This window comes from Psittacula echo (genome assembly GCF_963264785.1).
Source record: "Psittacula echo genome assembly, chromosome: 5".
Taxonomy (NCBI): Eukaryota; Metazoa; Chordata; class Aves; order Psittaciformes; family Psittacidae; genus Psittacula; species Psittacula echo.
This window is the reverse complement of record NC_137739.1, coordinates 70496394-70521724: the sequence shown is the minus strand read 5'-3', so window position 1 is coordinate 70521724 and position 25331 is coordinate 70496394. Positions and strand designations below refer to the sequence as shown.

The window sequence follows — 25331 nt, the reverse complement described above, 5'->3', positions numbered from 1 at the left end:
TCAAAACTTTTGTTGAGATGCCACATTTCATCTCTGCCTTTTCAGATAGTAAAAGAACTGGTTTTAAAATGGTCCTTCCTTCCTCCCTCCCAACTCCAATTCCCTGTCACACACAACCAAAAAGAAAAATAGATCCTTGTCCTGGGTTCAGCTGTAACAGTTATTTTTCTCTTTCCTAGTAGCTGGTGCAGTGCTGTGTTTTTGGATTTAGTCTGAGAACAGCACGCCATTGTTTTAGTTGTTGCTAAGTAATGCTTACCCTGATCAAGGACTTTTCAGTCACATGCTCTGCCAGTGAGGAGGGGCACAAGAAGCTGGGAGGAAGCAGAGACAGGACACCTGACCTAAACTAGCTAAAGGGGTATTCCATACCCCAGCAGGTCATGCTCAGTATAAACTGGGGGGGGGGAGTCACCCGAAAGGCCCAGATTGCTGCTCGGGTTGGGCTGGCTATCAGTCAGCAGGTGGTGAGCAATTGCATTGTGCATCGCTTGTGTTTATTGGTTTTGGGGTTTTTTTTTCTTTTTTTTTTTCTTTTGTTTCCCTTTTTAGTTTTATACTCTCTCCCTGTGTTATTTCCCTTATCATTATTCTTATTAGCAGTAGTAGCAGTAGTTTTGTATTATACCTTCAGTTATTGGACTGCTCTTATCTCAGCCCATGGGATTTATATTCTTGCAGTTTTCCTCCCCATCCCTCTGGGAACTGATGGGGGGGGTGGTGTGGTGCGGGAGGGAAGAAGGGAGGGCATGAGTGAGTGGCTGCATGGTTCTGAATTACTGGCTGGGGCTTAAACCGCAACTATCCTGAAGTACCAGGGCCAGACTTAAACTGACCTAAAGACTCCAGAGCTGTTTGGGTTAGTTTGTACTAGGATGCACAATGACCTATTTTTACTTTCTGTGGTGCAGGCATCCAGGTTGCAGGGAAAAGGGCTGTAGTGGTTGGTCGCAGTAAGATTGTTGGTGCTCCCATGCATGATCTGCTGCTTTGGAATCATGCAACTGTAACCACTTGCCATTCAAAGACCTCAACACTGGCGGAGGAGGTAAGGACAGACTGGATGCATGACTCTGTTAAGTTACCTGCTGCAAGTCAGTGCTGTCTGCACATCGCTGCTTGGTGTATTGCTACAGAGTCATTTGATCTGGCTTGTCTTTCATCTGAATCAGTTTGCCAGTTCTGTTCGTTGCATGGCTATGTGAATACTTACACTAGAATAGGATCTTGGTTATTTTTGGCCCTTAATTAGAGGGTCTTAATTATAACAGTAAAATTCTTATTTTTATTTTCTTTGGGCAAGTGCTGAGAATTTAATCATCCCTTCCTCTATGTAGTGGCCTGCAAGACAACATGTTTGGTTTTGTTTTTTTGGGGGTGGTTTTCTTCCCAGAAAGCCCAGGTATTCTTTTGCTCTAATGGCTGGAAAATGCTTTCTCCAGGTTTGGGTTTTTTTTCCAATCTGTTTTGTATGACTGTGAGTTGGTACCATTTTCCTCTCTAGCAGTGAGAATGACAGAAATAGTGTGTTGCTGTGCTGCCACCTACTTGGATTTCATAGAGCAATCAACACTGCCAGGCTCTGTAGGCAAGTATTAAAGCTGAAAAGGGGGTAGGTGTATTTGAATATAACTCACAAAGATCAGAAATACTGCAGTGCTTCATGCCACTAAGCTGCTGTTCAATAAGACTGTCATTAGGTTGATTAACAATTGAAGTGCTAATTCTTAATGAAATCTTAAAAATAATTTACCTACCTTGAAGATAAAAAGAGAAACTTCCAAGGGATATCAGCTTTCTAAGCAAACATGAATGAAGCAGTGCAAGAACTGGCAACGAGCTTTAATCAGTGTCTTCAGCACCAGCTTTGTGACCAGATCTGTCAAATTCACTGAGTACTGTCTGATCAAATATTAGTGCTGAATTACAGTCGGCTTTCCTTGGAGTTCTATGTTACGCAATCCTGGACGTAAAAATCCCAAGACAGCGCTGCCACAAGTGAAGTGACGCTTAGAGTTCACTTCAGGGTGAACGTGCAGGGATTGTTCTTGGCTGCTGACTGAGGAGTGCTGGTTATATTTCTAGCATTGAAAAGAGCAACTGAATATGCAGGATATTTGAAGGGAGGAAGATAAGAATATGGAGAAGGCTTTAATTTTATCTAAAAGTAGTCTGTATGATCCACTTAGGAATCATGGAGGAGTTCAAAGGAGGTTGTGAAGCGTTGACTAGCAGTAGCTCAGGGTAGGGGTGTGAAAATAGGCCATAATTTCTGATCACAGGAGTTTGTCTGTGCCAAGGAACTGCTAGCTACCTTTAACTGCTGACAATGCCCTTTCATCTCTCCAACAGTGATGGGTGAGCACTGCAATTGAAGCTGCTGAAGCAGCTCTGTATTTTTCCACTGTCAGTGTGATACAGAGTTGTTTGCCTTTTTTTTTTTTAATATAGATTGGTAAAGCTGACATCCTGGTGGTTGCAGCTGGTAAAGCTGAAATGGTGAAAGGTGAATGGATCAAACCTGGTGCGATCGTAATAGACTGTGGAATTAACCATGTGCCGGGTGCGTGGGTAATGTATAAAGAGTGGGAATGTGTTTATTTGTATATAAATTCAGTTGCTAAGTAAGTACATGGATACTGTTTCCTTGGTGTTTCTAGTCGATAGGACTTCTTTCTCTTTTAAGTCTGTCTTAGGTAATGATGGCAACCCCTGAAGAAGCTAGCATTGAAAAAGGTTGGTCTGAAGTACTGTCCTAAAGCAGATCAGTGACAGTTTTATTTCTGCCTTCCATGATGCTGATGATTAGTGGCGGAAAGAGGAGGCCTAGGAAATACTGCAAAAGAATATCCATGTAATTTGCCCCAGCTACATAGTGAAGTCTTGCTGCTTTTGTCACTTGTGAGCGCACAGCTTTGCTGTCATTGCTTTGCAGTTAGATCTTATAAGCTGTTCTGTTTGAAATACATAAATGGCAAGCAAGTAGCTGTGGATTTGTTGAGTCACAACATTAACTTTTTAGGCTTGAATGGCTGTTGTCTTGAAACAAAGCAGCTTCTGCAAGAGTATTTGGTGACAGTGGCTCTGGCACAGAACAGAGTGCTTTAACATAATGGATTTTAGGGTAGAGTTTCACTTAGCTACTCCTTCCTTGTAAAGAAGGAACAGGCAGTCTGGCAATTTCTGTTTTCATCTCATTTTAAATCCAAATTACAGATATTGAATGATATGGAAAATTAGTCACCATCCAACTATCTCTGTACTACACCCACATAGCTTTTAGAAGGTAGTTTTCATAATTAATCAGTCATTTTGTTGCCATTATTTAATGGAATATAAAGAAATTCTGTTCAGAAGTCTTGTTCCTCAAAGATGACATTGAGTTGCATTTAAAAACATTAATCCTGTCTAATTAAAATCATCTGCTGCTGCTGTTTGTTGTTTGATGTATTTGTACCCAAACTTAGGCAATTTGCCAAAACCCATAGGGTCATTGCTTATTTGCATGAAACAGAATGGCTTGGAGTCTCCCCCATTAACATGTTGCAAATAAAACTACCGTTGTGTTTGACATATGGTATGACCTTTTTTCAGGCTTGATGTGAACCGCATCTCTGAGGACACACCCCTTATTCTTGCAATTAGTGTGCCTTGGGCAGTGCACTGAGTTCTGAGCCTAGTCAATGTTGCATGGCAATATGCTTAATGGCATTGTGAGACTTGGTAGTCAGGTACTTGATAGAGTACCATGGAAATTGTGAGGTTTCAAAGTGATGGATGCCATGGGCTTCTTTTTCTGCGGTTTTCTGAAGCTGCTGAGTTTTCCTGCTGCTTTCTTGCCTTCTGATAGGTTGTGGAAAAGTTTTTGAATTAATCTTTTGGGAAATTGGTGCCAGAATTGTGGGAATTGTAATGCTACAGAAAAAACAGTAGCTAGCTTGCCAGCTTTTCCAGCTACATCTCCGTACAGATAGAATATTGCTGCTATCTGTGATAGTGCTTTGAATGGAGTGAGGGGAGAAATAACACATTTCCAATACATCTTACATTGGCTGTAAGTGCCCCCAGATAGGTGTCTCCTAGGTGTAGTGGCTGTAAGTGCCCCCAGCTAGGTGTCTTCTAAGTGTAGATGAGAGTTACAGCTGAAGGACATGGCAATCTCTGAATATACCTGTACTTTGCAACTTAGGGTGCCCTCTCAGGCAAATGTCAATATGATTTGACATACCAGGACATTGACTTCATGCAGGCTTCCCAAGTTGGAGTTAAAAAAAGTCATAGCCACATAATGCCATGCAAATGCAGCTGTTGTGTATTTGAATGGAGGGTGATGTGTATGCTCCCAAGGCTGCCAGTTTGGAGGCTAGAGTAGGTAGTTTAAGCACATCTGGTTTTGTGTTCGTGTATTACAGCTGAACGGAATTTCTTCCAGGTCTCCAGCTAGAGGGAGAGGAAGGAGGATCTTCTGAAACCTCTGTTAGAGCAAACAAGTGTGTCTTATTCCCTTTCCAGGCTGGATTGTCTTTCTCTCTCACTGCTGTAGTGAGAGAGCTAGTCCGACAAAAATTTGAATGCCTTATTCCAGGACTGTGGAAATTGCTCTGCTACAGGAAGGGGGAGCAGTGCAGGTAGAGGATATTCCCAGAGATGGCATAGTCTCTGGAGTGTCCCTCTCCTGAGTCCTGATGGAGGAAGCAACCCAGTTCAGAGTCTTCCTCTGTTGTGGGATTTTGTAGCCCCAGCCAACAAGAAATCTTGAACAGTGGATATAAGAGCAGCAAAGGATGTTCAGCCTCTGTGTAGTTTGGTGCTATGCTCTTTAAACACCAAAAAAGCTAGAAAGATATAGAAAGCTTTGACTTGATGTTTTGTTTATATCTTCATGTACTGGGAATCAAGGTGGCATCATAGACCTGTAAGATCAGATTGTGTTGGATCTCTCATGAAACACCTTTCCCAGTGCCATACAGAAAATAAACAGACTGGAAGCAGATGGTTTAATGTTTTATAGATAAGGGTCATGTATGATCTTGTGTGTTTGCAGTCATATATCTGTCAAAAAATTGTTAAAATTGTATGTACATTGGCAAAAGTTTGCTTGAAAGTCATGTGAATATTCCCAGCCCTTATCTGATGAAAGTAGGGCTCTGAATTAGCTCCAGTCCAAAAGCTGCACTCAGGCTGTCTGTCATGCAGCTGTCTCTGAGAGTAGATGGAGATCATCATACCTCTTCATTCCATGTATGTAGGTATGCCTTTCACTCCTTTGATGTCCTCAGGTGCTCTCTCATGTGTTCCAGTTGGCTACAAAACCTATGAGACTAAGGACAACACAGGCACTGGGAATGGTTATAGTGTCACGGATGCTGTCTGTAACTGGTTTTGGTTTGTTTTGTTGGTTTCTTTTTAGGAATGGGATGATGAATACTGAGAAGGTAAAATTATGGGGAGAGGCAGAAAGTGTTGTATGTGAGCTTTCCTTCAAAAGAATAATATTTTAAGGCTAATTGAATGTTAAGTTGTTAAGAAGTTAAGTTAATCCTAAATTGTGCTCAGCAGCGCTTGGTGTGAGGAGCAGATGCAGAGGCAGGCACTGGGGGTCTGTTTAGCTTGTGGTCACCACTGTGACTGTGTAACGGATTAGGCTATTTGTGTTTGGTGTGCCTACTTGTTTTCGTCATTTTCAGGCCTAGAGTCTTCCTGGCCAGGGTGACAGGTAAGCCTGCTTGGTGTCCTTGGAAGAAACTATGATTATGTTATTTGCCTTTTGCAACCTGAATTAAACTGGTCTCTGAGCTAGAAGGGCCAGATTGGTCTGCAGTTCAGGCAACAAAACTGATAGTGGCTGTAGAAACACTGTTGAACAACTGTGATGTTGTTCAGGCTTTGAACTTCAGGGAGAAGAGCTGTTGCTTAAAACACAAACACAACAAAATCATCCAAACAGCTAATTGTCAGTAACAGTGCAGCTAAAAATCAGAGTTGGCAGGAGCTGCTTTTGTTCCCTCTTTTTGGTTTTAACATAATCAGCTGTTTAGGAGTTTGGTTTCTCTTCTACTCCTCCCCCTCGCCAAATGTATGTTAAAGTTATTGACTGTGTTCTGTTCAAACATACGCTTATTGTATGCAATATATTTCAATGTTAACAACATTAAAATCTGTCTTCAGATTTTTCACACTGCTTAGAAGTTCCCTAGAGTCCTTATATCTGAACTGAGGATCTACCATTCCAGGAGAGACTTAAATTTTCTCTTTTTTGTATGCTGTGTCTATAACCAGTGAGTTCTTCAGATGGTTGTGCTAGTTTACTAAAGCATTTTGTCTTTTTCTGTCTTTATGGGTGAGCTTGAAGGTCACCACTGTGAAAAAAATGCTGTATCTGCTTCTGAATTGTCAGGCCATGTCAGAATCAGAATTACCAGGTTGGAAGGGACCTTCAAGATCATCGAGTCCAACCCATGCCCTACACCTCGACTAAACCATGTCACCAAGTGCCACATCCAATCTCTTTTTAAACACATCCAGGGATGGTGACTCCACCACCACCCTGGGCAGACCGTTCCAATATTTTATTATTCTTTCTGTGAAAAATTTCTTCCTAATATCCAACCTGTACCTTCCTTGGTGCAGTTTGAGACTGTGTCCTCTCGTTCTGTCAGTTGCTGCCTGGTGAAAGAGACCAACCCCCACCTGTCTACAACCTCCTTTCAGGAAGTTGTAGAGAGTGATAAGGTCACCTCTGAGTCTCCTTTTCTCCAGGCTAAACAACTCCAACTCTCTCAATCGCTCCTCGTAGGGCTTGTGGTCCAAGCCCCTCACCAGCCTTGTTGCCCTCCTTTGGATGCGCTCAATCATTTCCACGTCCTTCTTAAACTGAGGAGCCCAGAACTGGACCCAGTACTCAAGGTGCGGCCTCACCAGTGCTGAGTACAGGGGAAGAATAACCTCCCTGTTTCTGCTGGCCACACCATTCCTAACGCAGGCTAGGATGCCATTGGCCTTCTTGGCCACCAGGGCACACTGCCGGCTCATATTCAGCTGGCCATCCACCAATACCCCCAGATCCCTTTCTACCTGGACACTATCCAGCCACACTGTCCCCAACTTGTAACATCGCAAAGGGTTTTTATGGCCAAAATGTAGGACTCGGCACTTAGACATACTAAATTTCATCTTATTGGATTCTGCCCATCTATCCAACCTATCCAGGTCTCTCTGCAGAGCCCTCCTTCCTTCCAAAAGATCGACACAAGCTTCCAGCTTAGTGTCATCTGCAAACTTACTGATTGAAAGACTCAATACCCTCATCCATGTCATCAGTAAAAATATTGAACAACACCGGTCCCAGCACAGACCCCTGAGGGACACCACTGGTGACTGGTTGCCAGCTGGATGCAACACCGTTCACCATCACCCTCTGGGCCCGGCCATCCAGCCAGTTACTGACCCAGCAAAGAGTGCTCCTGTCCAAGCCGTGAGCTGCTGGCTTTTCCAGGAGTATGTTATGGGGGACAGTATCAAAAGCCTTGCTGAAATCCAAATAGACAACATCCACAGCCCTTCCCACATCCACCAGGCAGGTCACCTGATCATAAAAAGAAATCAGGTTGGTCAAGCATGACCTGCCCTTCATAAACCCATGCTGGCTGAGTCTAATACCCTGGCCATTTCTTAAGTGCTGCTTAATAGCACTCAGTATGAACTTTTCCATTAACTTTCCGGGCACTGAGGTCAGACTAACTGGCCTGTAATTACCGTGATCCTCCCTCCTACCCTTTTTATAGATGGGCGTCACATTGGCCAGCTTCCAATCATCTGGAACCTCGCCAGTGAGCCATGACTGTTGGTAAATGATGGAGAGTGGCTTTGCAAGCTCATCCCATCTCCCTCATCACCCTGGGATGGATCCCATCTGGTCCCATTGATTTGTAAATGTTCAGGTGCCTCAACAATTCTCTAACTTCCTCTTCTTGAATAACAAGAGGACCGTGTAGTGCAGCAGGATGTAGCTTTTCTTTCTTTTCTTTTTTCCCCCAGAGAAAAAGGAGATTATTCTACTGATGCTATCTTAAGCCACCTATGAGGTTTGTTTTGACAATACTCTGATCTCTGTGAACTGCAGTATTTACCAGTCCATCATTAGAATGGCAATTGAGAAGCTTAGCACTTCCTGTCTTCAGTTTCTGTAAGGCAGATGATTTTATTCAGTAGTAGGGCCTAGGTGTCCTCCAAAATTGAGCAGAGCAAATGTAAACCTGGATTTTTGGAACAAGTTGGCCATGTTTCTTCTCTCACTTCGTCTAGACCATTGGTTTGTATCTCCTTCAAACTGGAAGCTGTACTAATCCTTCACAACAGTATAGCAGGAGCTGTGAAGGGATGGTTCAGGTGACATCTCTATTGTATGTCCTGTTTGTGTTTTATTATTGCACAGATGTAAAACTTGATCTGTGCTTTCTGCCCCTGCATTTGTTTTGGAGTCATATTCGGACTGCTCCATGAGCTATATGCCACTGAGAAAATAATTGCATCCTCAAGGAAAGAGAAGTCTGTCTGGCTGAGGATAAATGGTGCTTAATGGGAAGATACTTCTTCCCGTTCTTCACTGTGAGGGTGATGAGACATTGGAACACATTGCTTAGAGAAACTGTGGCTGCCCCATCCCTGGCAGTGTTCAAGGCCAGGTTAGACAGGGCTCTGAGCAACCTGGTTTAGTGGAAGGTGTCTCTGCCCATGGCAGGGTGATTGGAACAAGATGATCTTTAAGGTCCCTTCCAACCCAAACCATTCTATGGTTCTATGATACGTTACATGAGCTGTTGACACTCTCTTAGTGAAGTATGATGTAACAGTTTAATGTTTTGATGTTTTAACTTTTTATCTTTCTTTGCATCTTTCTGGGTACTCACCTTGTGTTTTGTTTACTCCAGTAGAGGAAAATACTTCGGCTTCAGTCAGCACTGGCTTCCCTTTTGTTTTGATGAAATGTGATGTAGAACTTTTTCCTTAAATCCCCAGACAGCACAAAGGCCAGTGGAAAAAGAGTTGTAGGAGATGTGGCATACGGCACAGCAAAGGAGAAAGCTTCCTACATCACACCAGTTCCTGGTGGCGTTGGGCCTATGACTGTGGCCATGTTGATGCAGGTATGTGGTCATGTCCTCCATGTTTACTTTTAGAGTATGTTGCCACCAGCATGCTACCAAGGCAACTGGTGCTTCCTTCTTGCTCTTACAGAGGTCTAGTTAGGCTTTCCAACTTCTAGTCCAAACACTTTTGATTCAGTTAACTGAGGAAGAAGATGGACCTTAGGGAAATGTTAGGACACAGGTTTTTCGGTTGGTTGTGGGGTTTGTTTTTTGGTTTGGGATGGTTTTTTTTAGGGGGGAGGGGGTGTGGTTTAGGTTTTGTGCCTTTTTTTTTTTTTGGGGGGGTGGGGTGGGGGTTTGTGGTTTGGGTTTTTTTGGTTGGTTGGTTTGGTTTTGCTTTTTGACAGAGAAGTGGATTGGGGTTTTTTCAAGCCTGGTCTCAAAACAGCGAGAAACAGGGTTTTCTTACAATGCTCTGGCTGTAATTCCAAAACTCTCTGTACGTATGTTGGATAAAAAGGAGAGTAACAGTATAAACCAGCTCCCTGTTTCCCACTTTGCTTGAGAAACCCTGCTGTCACAGAACACTCCAGAAAAATCAATCACACTGGAATATGGATCAGTAGATGGATAGATGTGAGGGGTTTTGTTTTGGATTTTTTGGGGTTTGGTGGGGTTTGTTGTTGTTGTTGTTTTGTTGGGCTTTTTTTTTCTTTTTTCTTTTTTCTTTTTTTTTTTTTTTTTTTTTTTTAAAGAAAGCTATGAGCAGAATCTCATTTTGGATTATTAGCAAATGCTTTAATCAAAGCACTTTGTTAATCCCAAACTGAGACATGGAGCGGGGGGGAAGGGAACCTTTCTGAGTCTCATTGTTAACTAGCATGGTTCAAAGAGTTGATTGCTATAATGCCCTCTGATGCTTATTTTAGAGCACAGTAGAGAGTGCACAGCGTTTTCTGGAGAAGTTCCAACCTGGAAAATGGAACATCCAATATAACCAGCTGACCCTAAGGATGCCAGTTCCAAGGTAATGCTTTCAAATGAACCCACTGGCAATATTAATGCAGGATAGTATTCACTTCTGTTCCCAAGCTTTGTGTAATATGGGCCATACATACATGTAGACTGTAGCTGGCATTGAAGTTTGGAGAGAAATAGAGAGGAAAACTGTGAGGCCTTCCTAAGGGAGCAGAGCTAGCTTGCAGTGGTGCTGTGACGTATGTTGACTTATGGAGCCTACAGGGATGCTGGAGAGAGACTCTTCGCTAAGGACTGTAGTGATAGGACAAGGGGTAACGGGTTCAAACTTAAACAGGGGAAGTTTAGATTTGCTATAAGGAAGAAATTCTTTACTGTTAGGGTGGTCAGGCACTGGAGTGGGTTGCCCAGGAAGTTGTGAGTGCTCCATCCCTGACGGTGTTCAAGGCCAGGTTGGACAGAACCTTGGGTGGCATGGTTTAGTGGGAGGTGTCGTCCCCCCCATGGCAGGGGGGTTGGAACTAGATGATCTTAAGGTCCTTTCCAACCCTAATTATTCTATGGTTCTATGAAGTGTAGGCTTGGGTCATCCTGATAATACTAAGCCATAAACATGGACTTCCACAGACTTTTTAAATCAGCTAGATAGTTTCTGATTCAGCAGACAGTGAGACACAAAGATTTTGGAAAATTTTCATTCTTACAAGGCAAATACCTAGCTTCTGGAAGTAGCAGTTGTTGGTGTCAAGTCCCCAAAGATCAGTTGAAATATACAAATACCATAAGGGAGCATAACATACTGCCTACAAAAAAGGTATTCTTGGTGGGGGGATGATTGAGAGATAGCTTTGTTGTTTACTTTGGTATTTTGTTTTTTGTCTATTCTGATGTAGCAAGTATCAGTGGGATTGTTTCATTTAACTAGGAAGGGTTAAAGCTTCCCTTTTAAAATGCAGATGAGGTGTTTGTACTTTATGCTGTCCAGAAGCAGGGAATTTGTGAGAAGTCTTTGACTTACAGATTTACCTTTCTTTCTTTAAGTGATATTGAAATATCGCAGTCTTGCATACCCAAGCCCATTGACCAGGTTGCAAGAGAAGTTGGCCTGCTCCCTGATGAGGTGGAATTGTATGGCCAAACTAAAGCCAAGGTTCATCTGTCAGCTCTGAAACGGTTGAAGAACCAGCCAGATGGCAAATACATTGTTGTTACTGGGTAGGTATTTCTTTAACTGAGATATTACTTACATGATGTCAAGGTGAAAAGAAATTTTATTAGCATGGCATGTTGTTCTGTTACTGTCTGTTGGTAAGGTGACTCTATGGGGTGCTCTGTGTTTTAGGAAAACAAACTGTGAAAATCTAGATTTATCTCTTGTGCAAATCATGGGAATGTAGTTTAACATTTCTCCTGGAGATGAATAGTTTTGGTATGCATGTCAGGGTTACAAAGGGCAGACTGGATTGTATTCAGAGTTGTCCTAGTCTACTAACCTGCCTTCAGAGGTAACTAGCAAATGGTTTCAAAGGAAGGTCTTCAGCAGTTATATGATAATTTGCCTATCTCATTCCAAGTTCAAATTGGTAAAGATTAGCTCAAGTCTTAGCCAACCCAGAATGTGAATTGGCATTAACCACAGTTACTGGGTGACTGTTTTAGCCCTGTACGTGTTTTGAGTCTCGCCCACCACGAGCGTTGTGTCTGTTCTGGTTTTTCACTGCAGGATAACTCCTACTCCCCTGGGAGAGGGCAAAAGCACCACCACTGTTGGTCTTGTTCAAGCCTTAGGAGCACACCTTCACCAGAATGTCTTTGCTTGTGTTCGTCAGCCTTCTCAGGGACCAACCTTTGGTATAAAAGGTATCAACTCTTCTGTTGCTTGCAGTTCAACTAAAAGGGGGAAGATGGAATTCAGAGATTTCATTCTGCTGCATAATTCCCAGTTACAATTGCATTTCCTTTTAAGAAAATAAAACCTTCAGTGTTGTCTTCAAGTTCTATGCTGGGATATAAACTAAGCTGCTCAACAGTAGCTGCCTTCTTAAAGTCATTAAGCAAACACATGTAACACCACTCTGGGCTAGAGAGACCTTTATTTGTGTAATTTGACTATTGTCTCTCTCTAGGTGGAGCTGCAGGTGGTGGCTATTGTCAAGTTATCCCCATGGAAGAGGTAATTCTTTATACAAAGTCTTATTGCACATATAGCTTACGGACCTTGAAGAGATACTGCTGTTGGATAACTTGCAGAATCTTTGTTGTTTGTGGCCCAGTGTAGCACTCTGAAGAATGCTTTATTTCAGCAGTTTTATGTTTGGTTTTCTCTTAAATGTCTTTGGCTGTTTCAGAAGGGTGCTTGCATGTTCAGGGAACTTCACAGAACTAAGAATTCTCAGTTCTCTGTTCCCTCCCCTTCTCTGCCTTGAATTGCTGTATACCCTTGAGAAAAGCACATCCTGTGCCTCTTTCCCAGCACTGAAATGAAGGTGATAATGATGTAATACATTTTGGAAGCATATTAAGTAGTTCTGTCAGTAGCAGTGGTCACTGACTCTTTCTGTGAGCTATTTGGGTGTACTGCTGGTTTAGATTGCTAACATGAAATGGAAAAAGGGAAGTTGGGAATCAGTAATGCCAAGACCTCAACCTGTGGGGAACTGGCACTGCAGAATATTTCTGATGTGGCTTGGCAGCAAGTAAAATCCTGTGTCTGGGGGCAGGGATTTGAAAGGCACGTGTAGCACGTGCTCTCATGCTTCTCTCAATTCTCAAAGTAATTGCCTGTAGAATTCTACCTTTGTCTTGTTCGCTATAGATTGACACAGGGCAATTTTAGGAAGAAAAGCAGAAATGATCAAAAGGGCTGTTTGTTCCAATTGCTGCAGCAAGTCCGTAAAAGATAAATGTTAAGGAGGCAGAATATTGATTTAGTCAGGTGCCAAAAACATGTGTGAAAGATAGATGTGACAGGAAAAATAATCTCCTCCTCTTTGGGAGTGTTAATAAGATGAGTCAAAATACTTCACTGTGTGCAGCAGTGGGAAACAGCTTCACTCTTGGAATGAAACTGGCTGAAAGGACTTTAAGTATGACCCATGTGGTATAAATACACAGTTTTGTGGGGGTGTTTTAATTGAGGCATGTCTCGTAAAATTAAAGTATCTGGAGTCACTAGTTACGCTAATGACCTTGATCCATCACTGGGTATTTCTGCATGCAGCTTTCATCCTAGGAAAATGGTAGCAAGTGAAACACTTTTGAGGTCATACTGCAGAACCAAGGTAGTAGTAATTGCTTCTTGTTGCATGTATATAGAATGAGACAACAATCAGTGTTTACTAATGAGGATTTTTAATTACTGTGTGTGACTAGTTACATTCTGCTTTTAGCTATCTAGTTTTTAAGATCACAGTAGCAATCCTGCCATAAAATGCTATTGTATGGTCTTTTGTTGTATCACCTTTTCTGATGTTCCTGTTTCATCTTCTTCCTTTGCTGCTCAGCTACAGAGTATTGTTTTAACCACACCTTTTACTCCCCTGCCATAATGCAAGTTTGTCATAGAAGCTATATATCCCAAGCTTTTTGTCATCATAGCTACAGTGCAGCTAGATAACTCATGCTGGCAAACCCACTCAAACTATCTTTTGATGAGATAGAACCAGGAAAAGTATTAGCAGTGTCACCGTGTAGTATGTGGTCTACAAGTTCTGCCTATGATACCGTGTGTTTGAGTGGTTAGCTTATGCAGAGCTCTGTGCAGCCACAGCTCTATTGCTAGCACTACACAAGGTTGCTAGTTTCAATTTAGCTCAGATATCTTTGTGGGAGCAGCAGCAGCTTCAGTTAATGTATGTGTGAAACCTGTTTGTGCAAAAAAAGAGTGGGTCAGAAGGAAGGTGAAGGAAGAGCAATGCAGACATGCCATACCATGGTCTTCTCAGGTGTCAAGGAGCCTGTGAGATCTATTCTCGTGGAAAACAAACAAACAAACCTCAAACCTTTTTATTTGGAAGCTTTGGTCTGGAAGTTTGTAAATGACATAAATGTGGGGGAGGAATTTTCTGTTTTAGAGGAATTCTTTCCTCTCTTCCATATACTGCACTGAGCAATCTCTCCCCCTCCATCCTCACCCACTTTAACATTGCTGTTAATACTTCTCTTTCCATCTGTCTATGGTGAACTGAAATAAATGAGAATTGCAGCAGGATGAGGTAACTGATATGTTTTATCTCCTCTAGTTTAACCTTCACCTCACTGGTGACATCCATGCTATCACTGCAGCCAACAACCTGGTTGCTGCTGCTATTGATGCACGTATATTCCATGAGCTCACTCAGACTGACCAGGTACGATCTTTACTTAGGAGGCATTTGAGCCCAGCCCACTTTGGCCAAGATATTTTGGCTGTACTGGTGTTGCTAATTAACTGTCTGTTTCATTATGTAAGGCTCTCTACAACCGTTTGGTGCCTTCTGACAATGGTGTTAGGAAGTTCTCAGACATTCAGATCCGAAGACTACAGGTAATTTCACCAGTTTCACATTGGTTTGTACTTCTGTTCCTTTTACTTATCCCTTATGTAGGCAGAACTAGGTTACAGAAGCCCTTGTGTTGTCCTCTATATCATTCTGCTGGCATTTTGTTTTTTACATAAAGTGTGCAGAAGTGTAATAGCCCTTTCTACAGCACAGAAAACTGAAATGCAGCCCAAAGGGGAAGAATCATTAATGTAACTCTATCATATGCTGATGAGTAACACAGTGGGAAGAGGCAAAGGGATTAGTGCCCTTTATTAATGGTGCCTGTTTAGTGTCCTTAATGCAGTTAAAGACCAAGCTAGAGCTGAATAGTTCCCATGTGACAGCTATATAGATAATGCAGCACAAAAAAAACGTAGTTTATAAAATTCAGCAAAAGGAGAGTAGAGAGAATTTTTTTGTCTTACCCAGACTGAGAAAATGGGAAAGGGCAATGTAGGTGACACGCATTTTTTCCCATTCATCCTATTCCCAAAAAAAAGAATTCCCAGTTAGATGAGTGACCCCGAGCAGACCACAGCTCCTCTGATCCCCAGAAATGAATGTGAACTAGCATGTGTCCCTGACTTCCACAAAAAATGAAGATTAACAGAGCGATAGCTTTGCTGTGGGCTTGGACTTTCTGGCTAGGAGGACAGACTGGAGCCTGCTCAGGTCATTAAAAGTACAAATCTGTTTGTACAGTATTCAGGCTGGTTCAGTTGTCCATGTGGAAGTCAGGAGCAATAGTCAGACTATTTAGGAAGCTGAAACTGATTTATTAATTGGCTATAATGTCTTCTGTGTTAGAGAATGTGTGGCTTGCTTCTACTGCTGAGCAGAGAAGCTGTGTCATGTTGCTTGGTGTTCCTGACGGACTGCTGAGGGAATTCTAACCTAACCATTCTTATGGTTATTAAATGTTGAGGTGTGAATGGAATGCCAATACTCCAGAAGGATTATGTTTATCTTTTTTCGGAGGGGGGGAGGGGGTGTTTGGTTGGTTTCATTTTGGTTTTTTCCCAAAATGATGATCTTGACGAAGAGAACAGACTTTCTTCTTCCCTGCTGTTCTTCAGAAAAATGCATATTAGCTGTCTGGTTAATTAAAAAAGCTTGTTCATAAATCAACTCAACATTCTCCTTATTCCTAAGTTTGTGCTTGTATCAGACTTCCTGAGATAATTCTTCTTTCAATTAAGCAACTTGGCAAACTGCCCATCCTTTCAATATGTTCAAGATCAGCTTTCTGGGATGCTGACAGCCTTGTGACTGAATTGTTTAATTCCTCCTTTGTGCTGCTTAACCAGAATGCTGAAAGCAGTGTCTTAAAATATGTATGGCTGTGTGCAGTGACCCTAGGCAAACTAATGAGAAATGGATGTAAGCATGTGAGACTAATGATTAGAACAAGGCATGTAAGCACTGCAGAGTTCTCTTTCTGTAGATGCTTTGCACAAAGCTTGGCAACAACCTGTCCTAATGAACTCTATTGTCTGCCTTGCCCTTTACTAGCTGGCCAGCAGCAACTGCTGCTTCCAGGTACACACGAATGGATCATCTTACCTTGTTGTGGAGTCTAGGAGAAGGGCACCAAAAAGGCAGCTCCTCCTTATATCTGAATATGCAGATGCTGCTGCTGAAGGCTCACTGCTCTAGTGAAAAGTTAATTTCTGTGAATCTTTTTGTTATACCCTTTCTTTTATTTGTCCTTTCCTCCCATAGAAATTGGGCATTAATAAAACTGATCCTATGGCTTTGACAAAGGAAGAAGTCAACTTATTTGTGAGATTGGACATTGACCCAGGCACCATAACATGGCAAAGAGGTACAAGAGCCATTAAATGAAAGAATTATCAAGAAACAAAATGTGTGTCAGAAAGAGGTTTGCAAATGCAGCCAGAACTGTGTTTCCTGGAAAAATGGGAAAGAGGGCAGGGCTGGCCTCTCTTTTTGAGTGTTCGGTGGGATAGATGCCTGCATCTGGATCCCATTTCTAAAGGGTCTGATACACAGACTTTGAATCCACTCTGAACTGACAAAGATTAAGCCTTCACAAATTGTGCGAGTTTGTGTTCCTGGATGTGTCAGTCACTGGGAGAGCTGAGTTTGGCAACTGTAGCCAACAGCCTTTTAACCTGAATTGAGAAAGCTCTGAGAGCAAGGAGAGGGTTCTGCTTTGGGATTAAACTCAGTTTAATCTGCCCACTTGCTCTTTTGGGGACTGACAGCAAATAAAGGCCAGAGTTTTAAAAGGTTTTTAAAGATACTTGAAGGTAAGATCAATCTCTGATCTGGCAGATTAAGTATTTCATTAGCAAAAGAAATTTCAAATACAGAAATTTCTTTCTGATTTAGACCCCCAGAGTATAGCTTTTCCTTCTTCTTATTAAAATAGTGTGAAATGTATTCTCCAGAATTTGCTTCATAACTCATGGTGGGGCTGAAGTATTCTGCCTCATGGGAAATATTTTATAAAGTACCTAAAATTTTTCAAGTAAATAGTAAGAAACAGCAAATTTAAACCAGTGTTTGGTGGTTTGTGTTTCCAAGGTAATTTGAGTTAATGGGTCTGTGTGAAACTATTCTTACTAAATGGTAGTATCTGGCCATTTTATCACTTAATTTATAAAACTATAATTTTGTTTCTTTTTGTCTGTAATAATTTCCTGTTTTCAAATTGTCTAATGATGGTGAAAATGCAATTGGAGTAATACTAGCAGCTGTGCTTTTCAGAAAGACTGGACTTGTCAGTGTTCGCAGAAGGACATAGATTCCCTCTGGATGTGGTGCAGGGTCTGTGTGTGACTTTGGGTATCATAACTTTGCAGTTTAGTCTAGGGGAAGGATCAGCTTGAGTAGCATTTGTCATTTTGTAGGAGAGAATGGTATGTTAAACTGCTGTCCTTCCTTCATAAGTGATCCAGCTGAGTGTTTGTCATGGGGCGTAAATGTAACATGCCTTGCAATGTGACTTCTCATTTTTCTCTCTGCATTCCTCACAGTACTGGATACAAATGACAGATTCCTTAGGAAAATCACTATTGGACAGTCTCTAACAGAGAAAGGCTTCTCACGAACGGTAATTATTCCCTCTTGTTGAATGTTTTAAAAAACACTTCGAAAAACATGGTCCTAAAGCAAGTTTCTGTAACTCCAGATATTTCCATCTTTGACCAACATCTTGTTGAAGGAAAGAATGTCCCTTCAACCAAGCATTTAAATTTACTACCAGTGCAGTATTTGGTTTTATTGTTAGTTCTCTCCTTCCCTGATCTCTCCTGAATGTTGGTTTCCCAAACTGGGATGACTGGCATAGTAAGTGGTACACTGGTGTATTCCTTAAAGATGATGCTTGGCAATGGCTAATATGCACCATTGCAGATGCTTTGGGTGGGATGTATCTGGCCAAAACTAACTACAGTATCTGAGCTAGCTGTGTGGATTCATTATATAATCAATAGAGGAAAACAGGCAATTTGGGCTGTGACTCCTCTCATCCCTTAAGTAACTGTCAAATTAATTGTGCTCAGAAAAGCATCCTTCTATTGACTTGAAATGTCCCTTGGGTGTTAGCTTTGATGGCAGTGTCTGTGTTAGATGTCAGATGAATTCTACCCTTTGTTTCCTATAGAATCTTTTTTTTTTTGTCACGTATTGTACTGTTTAGTGATAGTCAGATGAGTTAGTACAGTCTTCAAAAATATAATTTGTTAGTGTTAAGCATTCTTACATGAATCACTAATGTATGCGGCAGGAGAGAGTCATGTAATAGCAATGGAATAAATAGTTTTTACTTAATTTTGCAGGAAAAAAATTCAGTTTGCATGTCCAAATTAAATGAAGTGTGTTCTGAGAGTAATGTAGCTTTATTTTTACAATTTTTTTTTTTTTGTTGTGGTGGTGATTGGCCTTGTTTTAAGAATTTAATGGAGGTAAAGGCTGCTGCTAGAGAATCTTGATGAGTTCATGTTCTTTACTGTTCTCTTGCAGGCTCAGTTTGATATCACAGTGAGCAGCGAAATCATGGCAGTTCTAGCGCTCTCTGATGGGTTGGACGATATGAAAAAGCGACTGGGCAGAATGGTAGTGGCTTCCAACAAGAAAGGAGAACCAGTTACAACAGATGACCTTGTAAGAGAGTCATTCAGCTTTTAAATGCTTTTTCCTTTTACCTCTGAAAGTCCTTGGGTTGAAAAGCATAGACGGTTCAGTACAGAAAAGACCTTAGTATATAGAAGGTCAAAGATGAAGTCTTAGCCCCTGGAGTTAATGAAGGTTTTCTTACTTAATTGTGGCTAGCACCTTATCTGGAGAGGTGTGTGTGTGTGTGTGTGTGTGTGTGTGTGTGTGCATGTGACCTGGCAGGTCCTGTGTGATGTGCTGTGTGTCAAGTTGAAGTTAGCCCCATAGAAATTAATGGGGCAATACATGGTGTCTCCTAGATAGAAAGCATATTTATGAATCAGAAGAATTCAAAATGCATCCTGCTGGCCATCCTGTTTCTCAGGCTCCCTGGAGTAAGGAAAACATTGTGCAGGAACAAAGCCTCATGCAAATTTTATTACAGATTATGAAATATCTCTTTCTGGGAGGCTGTGAATGCTATAAAAGCTAAACCCTTTGCGGAAAGTGCAAGGTCTCCATATGGCAACCTTTGATGAGGGACACAAATCTTTTATTTCCACTGTATGAAATGCTAAATGTAGTAGCACAGGTGATGTCTATTGCCAGTATGTAAAGCAGACTTAAGCAGCAGTTGCAGCTGCCCATGCAAGACACTAGTACAGTTCTTGGCATGTTTGTGGAATATGTCAATAAGCACTCTCACAGATGGTGCTTCATCATGGTTTCAGTGGAATAGCCTGTGCCCCAGACACTTCTAATAAATGTTTTGAAGATGGCAACCCTATTTGGAGAATGGAAAGCAAACCAAGCCCTGTAGGTTGAACTATGCCCTGCTAATTGGCTTAAAAACAGAACAAGCTCAGCGCTGTTGCAGTAGACAACAGATACAGATATTGGTAGTCAACAGAGATAGATTGGTGCTTACTGCTTCCTGTGTAGCAGATACTTCACAGCCTCCTGTGCAAAAAGTAAGAGTCTTACAGATTTGTATGTTATGGTGTTAATGAGGTTTGTTTTGCGTTTTCTGAATTAACATTTCCAGTGAGATAAAAGAATCCACAGGGTGCATAGCCTGATCAGTGTTTCCAGCAGGGTGTGATGCAGCAGTAAGGCCTGTCCAGCTCTTGCTATCTTGCTGTGGGGTTTTTGTTTTCTTGTGTGTTTGGGGTTGGTTGTTTTGTTTTACTTCCTCCCAGGATAAGCCTAAGAAACAGTATATTAGCAATGTGGCCTGACTCTAGCCTTGCAGGAAAAAGGCTAGGCTGGGAACCATTCGTCTGTAAATGTCTTTATGTGAGGCATTTGTTGGGAATGAGAGAGGGCATGTGCCTAAGTTCTGTAGCCAGCTTTGATATTTTAATTCCTGCAGCTAGCATGCTGCCAGTTTATCCTTAATTACCAGAGTTAAACCCTGTTCTAGAAAACAGGAGTCTCTCCTGCTGCCCATCTGCAGTGGAGGCAGGTGGTGCTTGGGTAGCGAGTTGCTCTGAGTTTTAAGTAGAGACCAAGTGACAGAAGACTAATCTCAAGACTTTTTTTTTTTTCTACTTAAAAAAAAAAATAATCTAATTGTTTTGTCCATTGCAACTGCAGAATGGAGGATGGTGTCAGACCTGTTCAGCAGGTTCTCTTGAATGTTACATGTTTGCAATGAAGCAGCCATAAGTTTGCATCATTAGGACTGCATCATTATGTACTCCTCTTGCAGGCAGAAATGTGGTGACTGCAGACCATGCTGGCATAATAAGATGTCTGGGTCCCTCTGCTGTGATATAACCAATGTTAGGAGTGTGCTACCAGGAAGCGCACTAGGAAGAAAGGTGGAATTGAAAACTGACTGCAGGTTTTTGGATGGGATGTATTGAAGTGCTGCTGAGTGACACAGGCCTGAAATGTCGCCATGGAAATCTTGCTCTGTAGTTTTCATTATTCTGGAGATGACTGAAGTTTAAGCTTATCCATTAAAAGTTAAATAATCTTTCCTGTGGCAAGATTGAAACTAATGAAACAAAGCAGCGAATGTCATATAATGAGTGCTGCAATCCCATTGAAATTAAAAGGGAAGTAAATGGTTCAAGGTTTTCATAACTGCTGTGAACATTTGTTTCTGTACCCCTGATAGCAATTCTAGTTACTTTTACAAGTGTGCTGGGTAGCAGCCAGATTGGTTCCCACTGGACTGTGTCACGCACAAGGATGACCAAACCCTCATTTTCTCTTCGGAAGGCAAATGTGGATGAATTCACAAGCTTTCACTTAGCAGGAGACAGAATTGCAGCAGGGTATGTTGCTGCACCTCAGAGGAAACATGGGCTCCAGTGTTTGCCTTTCGTGATGTCAGCCTGGTCTTTCTCATAAGCACAGAGGTTCGCTTTAAAAGTTATTTCTGCACAGGAGACTTGGGCGGGATGTAGCCGCTTTTTGCAACATTTCAAGACCAATATGTACAGCCTAGTTGCTGATATGAAGAAGGAAAAAAGTCCAAGACCAGTCTACCTGCAAAACCTAACAACATTGCTTTGTACTACTGAATGGGCTACCATAAACATGCATACCTAAGGGTTACTCTCTCATGGCTACTGTTTACTAACCTTGCTATAGGAAGTAATGGCCAAGCAAGGTCACAACAGAGAGGCTGCCCTGAACAGGAATCATTGATCCTCTTACAAGAATGTAAAGGTTGTCATTCTGCCTTGTCCTGACTAGAGTTAATTTCATCTAGAGCAGCTGCTGGTTCTGGTCCTGAAAGCTCAGCAGGAAAAAAGCTGAGCCTTGACATTGCATAGGAGCTGTCTTGGTACTGATCACCTGTTTTTGTTTTTGTTTTTGTTTTTCCCCCCTCCTTAGGGAGTGACTGGTGCTCTGGCTGTCTTGATGAAAGACGCTGTTAAACCAAACCTCATGCAGACACTAGAGGTGAGCAAAGATGATTTGCTGGACATGAATTCTTGGAGCCAAGAAGCAGCTGATTTAGTTCATTCATCACAGTCACAGAGTTTCTGGGACTTAGCTATCCTTTTCCTAAGAGGATTAATATCTCCACTTGCACAGATTATTATAATCCTGTTTGCCCTGCAGTCCTTATTACTGATAATAAATGTTTTATCAGAAGGCTTTAAGATGTGTCTTCTAAAAGTGTTTTTCTTTACCTTCAGATACTACGTACTTAGTTCCTGAAATGCTGCTGATCTGCTGAATTGTAGCCTCTGATTTTCTCTTTCTCTCCCACACACCCCCTTTTCTAGGGAACACCAGTATTTGTTCATGCTGGACCTTTTGCCAATATTGCACATGGGAATTCTTCAGTGTTGGCAGACAAAATAGCACTGAAGCTTGTGGGTAAAGATGGTTTTGTTGGTAAGTGTACAGGGTGTGGTTTTTTTGTTTGTTTTGAAGAGAGGGATATGTCTTTTTTTTATCATGATGGGTTTTCTTCTTGGAAGAAACTTTTGACAGATATAATCAGAGCATGATTTCTCTCACAGGCTTCTTTTCATTCCTACTCTAGTTACAGAAGCGGGATTTGGTGCAGACATAGGCATGGAGAAATTCTTTAATATTAAGTGCCGCTATTCTGGTCTCCGGCCTCATGTGGTGGTGTTGGTTGCAACTGTCCGAGCTCTCAAAATGCATGGAGGGGGCCCTACAGTAAGTACTAGACAAGGTTTTCTTTAGGCCTGAGGGGCTGTTACTGTTGTTCTGATCCAGTCACTTAAAGACTGGTATGGTTTAATCTGCTTGTAATTGTCTTGAGATTGGCAGTTGTAAAAGGAATCTGTGTCCCTGTTGCTAGTAAGCTGTTTCGTTGTAGTATGTTACAGGCACCTACCTGCTTGTTTCATTATTCTAGTGGGGTGCTTGTATGTTGGGGTGCTTGTGATATTACCCCAGTCAGTCTTAAGCTGTGAGTGCATCTTGCAGTCTTTCATTCTTCTTTTTGTTTTTTCAGTATTTTTTCTTATGAAAGGAATCAGCCTGGAGTAGAATGTTGTATTTTGATGCAGTTTAATAAGAATCAAGGATGAATTGCTGTTATGGATAAAAATATTACAGATTTCCATCTTTTTTTCCAGGTCACTGCTGGGGTACCTTTACCAAAGGAGTACATGGAAGAGGTAACCTTCTTTAGCTGTTGTGACAGTTGACCATCTAACTGCGGTCATGCAACAGTGTTGTCATGCAGTGCACGCCTGGATAGCTAGTGTGTCACTTTTTAGCTGCCAGGGAAGTGCTTCCTCATATGAGCTGTAATGTTCTTCTTTTTTCAATAATGTTACTTTGGCTCTGCTCTTTCAAGCATTTCTTGTACTTGACCTAGCCTTTTCGTTTCTCCTGAGCTCATGCAATTGTCTCTGCACTCAATTTTTCATAGTAATATCTACTCTGTGTCCCCTGACCCTCTCAGTATGGAGTAATCGCTTGGCTGAACTACTGTCTCTGAAAATATTCAGAGTGCCTTTCTAATTACTCTCTTAGCAGTACCAGAGAGAAAAGTGAGTTAAGGTCTAGGCTTCTATCCCTGTTCTTTGAGTGGTTGTGTAAATTTGGATAACTGGTCTGGCTCTCTTTGCATAGCTGTAGCTTTTTCACTTATGGAGCTTTTGTATGGATTATTTGTTACATAAGAAGGGAAGAAATGTCTGCATTTCCATGAGTAGTCACTGATGCTGCAAAATGTAAATATGTGTAAGCCAAAAGCTGTTGCCACAGACTTCACACAAGTGTCATGAAATTCACTGCTAATGATATTTAATACATAAAGAGGAATGTGTCAAAGAGGAGAACAAGGCTTTACGGTAGGGAGTTAATGAACACGGGTATTAACTTACTAAGAATAACAAAAAAATGATAAAAAAGGATTTCTCTTACCTTGGCTTGGCAGCATGAAACCACTGATCATTAGAAGTAGTCATTTCTTTTCCTGTCTTCCATCCAAGAGCATGCGATGGTCTGGACAGTTCAGAAAGGCCAGTCCCCAGTGGTGCTTTGTAGTGTCATTCCCATTTTGACATTTTTATCATTAGCTGTGGACATAGTGGATTTGAAGTAAAAGTTTCATTGCCCCTGATGAAACATGCTTTTTGCTTGCTTTCTTCTCTACAGAATCTTCAACTGTTGGCAAAAGGGTGTAGTAACCTAAACAAGCAAATCCAAAATGCACGGGTGTTTGGTGTGCCAGTAGTAGTGGCTGTCAATGCTTTCAAGTAAGTGAGCTGATATATGGAAGCGGTGGTGTAAAATTTTGGCATTTTATCTGCTATATTTAGCAATCTCTTGTTTTCAGTACTTTTCATGTATTGTTTGCAGAATCATAGAATCAGGTTGGAAAGGACCTCAAGATCATCTAGTTCCAACCCCCCCTGCCATGGGCAGGGACACTAAACCATGCCACCCAAGGCCTCATCCATCCTGGCCTTGAACGCCGCCAGGGATGGAGCATTCACAACCTCCCTGGGCGACCCATTCCAGTGCCTCACTACCCTAACAGTAAAGAATTTCTTCCTTATATCCAATCTAAACATTGTTGGAAAATGCTGAATAAATAGGGGAGCTCTGCTCAGCCGTTTCAAATGCATCCCTTAGTTAAAATTAGCGTAGGATTTTATGGCTAGTATCTGCTACTACTTACGCCCCAACTGGCCATATTACTGTGTACAAAAGGTGCCTGTGACGATGTGGAATCTAAGCTCGTAATAGATGGTGAGGTGCTGTCAACCATGCTGTGTTCGGTGGTCTGCTGTATAGAATAATTATGCCCTGCTAAGCAGCATTTTTGGCTCTGCACATTCTGCTGTGCAGGAAATAGAATCTGCGTGTGGTCTTTTCATGCAGGTAGAAGGGCTTTTAACTGGTATTTTAAAGCTGATGCCAGTTGAATCAGAGTAGCCAGCTAAGGATTCTTCACCTGAAGGAAGGAAGTGTGTATTGAAGAAATTAGGGGCCTTACCTTGTTGTGCGCACATGATATGGCACACCTTCACACAGAATCATAGAATAGTTAGGGTTGGAAAGAACCTCAAGATCATCTAGTTCCAACTCCACTGCCATGGGCAGGGACACCCCACACTAAACCATGCCACCCAAGGCCTCATCCATCCTGGCCTTGAACACTGCCAGAGATGGGAGCATTCACAGCTTCCCTGGGCAACCCATTAAAGTGCCTCACCGCCCTAACAGTAAAGAACTTCGTCCCTATATCCAATCTAAACTTCCCCTGTTTAAGTTTTAATCCGTTACCCCTTGTCTTATCACTACAGTCCCTAATGAATAGTCAGTCTCCAGCATCCCCATAGCCCCCCTTTGGATACTGGAAGGCTGCTATGAGGTCTCCATGCAGCCTTCTCTTCTTCAGGCTGAACAACCCCAACTTTCTCAGCCTGTCTTCATACGGGAGGTGCTCCAGTCCCCTGATCATCCTCATGGCCCTCCTCTGGACTTGTTCCAACAGTTCCATGTCCTTTTTATGTTGAGGACACCAGAACTGCACACAATACTCCAAGTGAGGTCTCACAGGAGCAGAGTAGAGGGGCAGGATCACCTCCTTTGACCTCCTGGTCACGCTCTTTTTGATGCAGCCCAGGATGCAGTTGGCTTTCTGGGCTGCAAGCACACACTG

At 42.0% G+C, this 25331-nt stretch overlaps 1 protein-coding gene across 5 annotated transcripts in view; it reads left to right on the top strand.

The window, feature by feature from the left end:
• Positions 1 to 25331, top strand: part of MTHFD1 (methylenetetrahydrofolate dehydrogenase, cyclohydrolase and formyltetrahydrofolate synthetase 1) — a 45768-nt gene that overhangs the window by 10832 nt on the left and 9605 nt on the right. For 4 of the 5 annotated variants that reach the window (XM_080619760.1, XM_080619759.1, XM_080619758.1 and 1 more), the window contains 17 exons: positions 912 to 1048; positions 2452 to 2563; positions 9019 to 9146; positions 10019 to 10116; positions 11109 to 11282; positions 11791 to 11927; positions 12194 to 12240; positions 14309 to 14416; positions 14518 to 14592; positions 16313 to 16415; positions 17593 to 17669; positions 18581 to 18721; positions 21563 to 21631; positions 21961 to 22072; positions 22224 to 22363; positions 22789 to 22830; positions 23819 to 23919. In XM_080619760.1, the coding sequence (XP_080475886.1) occupies positions 912 to 1048; positions 2452 to 2563; positions 9019 to 9146; positions 10019 to 10116; positions 11109 to 11282; positions 11791 to 11927; positions 12194 to 12240; positions 14309 to 14416; positions 14518 to 14592; positions 16313 to 16415; positions 17593 to 17669; positions 18581 to 18721; positions 21563 to 21631; positions 21961 to 22072; positions 22224 to 22363; positions 22789 to 22830; positions 23819 to 23919 (1801 nt within the window). The remainder of the gene's footprint in view (positions 1 to 911; positions 1049 to 2451; positions 2564 to 9018; positions 9147 to 10018; positions 10117 to 11108; positions 11283 to 11790; positions 11928 to 12193; positions 12241 to 14308; positions 14417 to 14517; positions 14593 to 16312; positions 16416 to 17592; positions 17670 to 18580; positions 18722 to 21562; positions 21632 to 21960; positions 22073 to 22223; positions 22364 to 22788; positions 22831 to 23818; positions 23920 to 25331) is intronic. The other variant, XM_080619762.1, reaches the window with a different exon arrangement.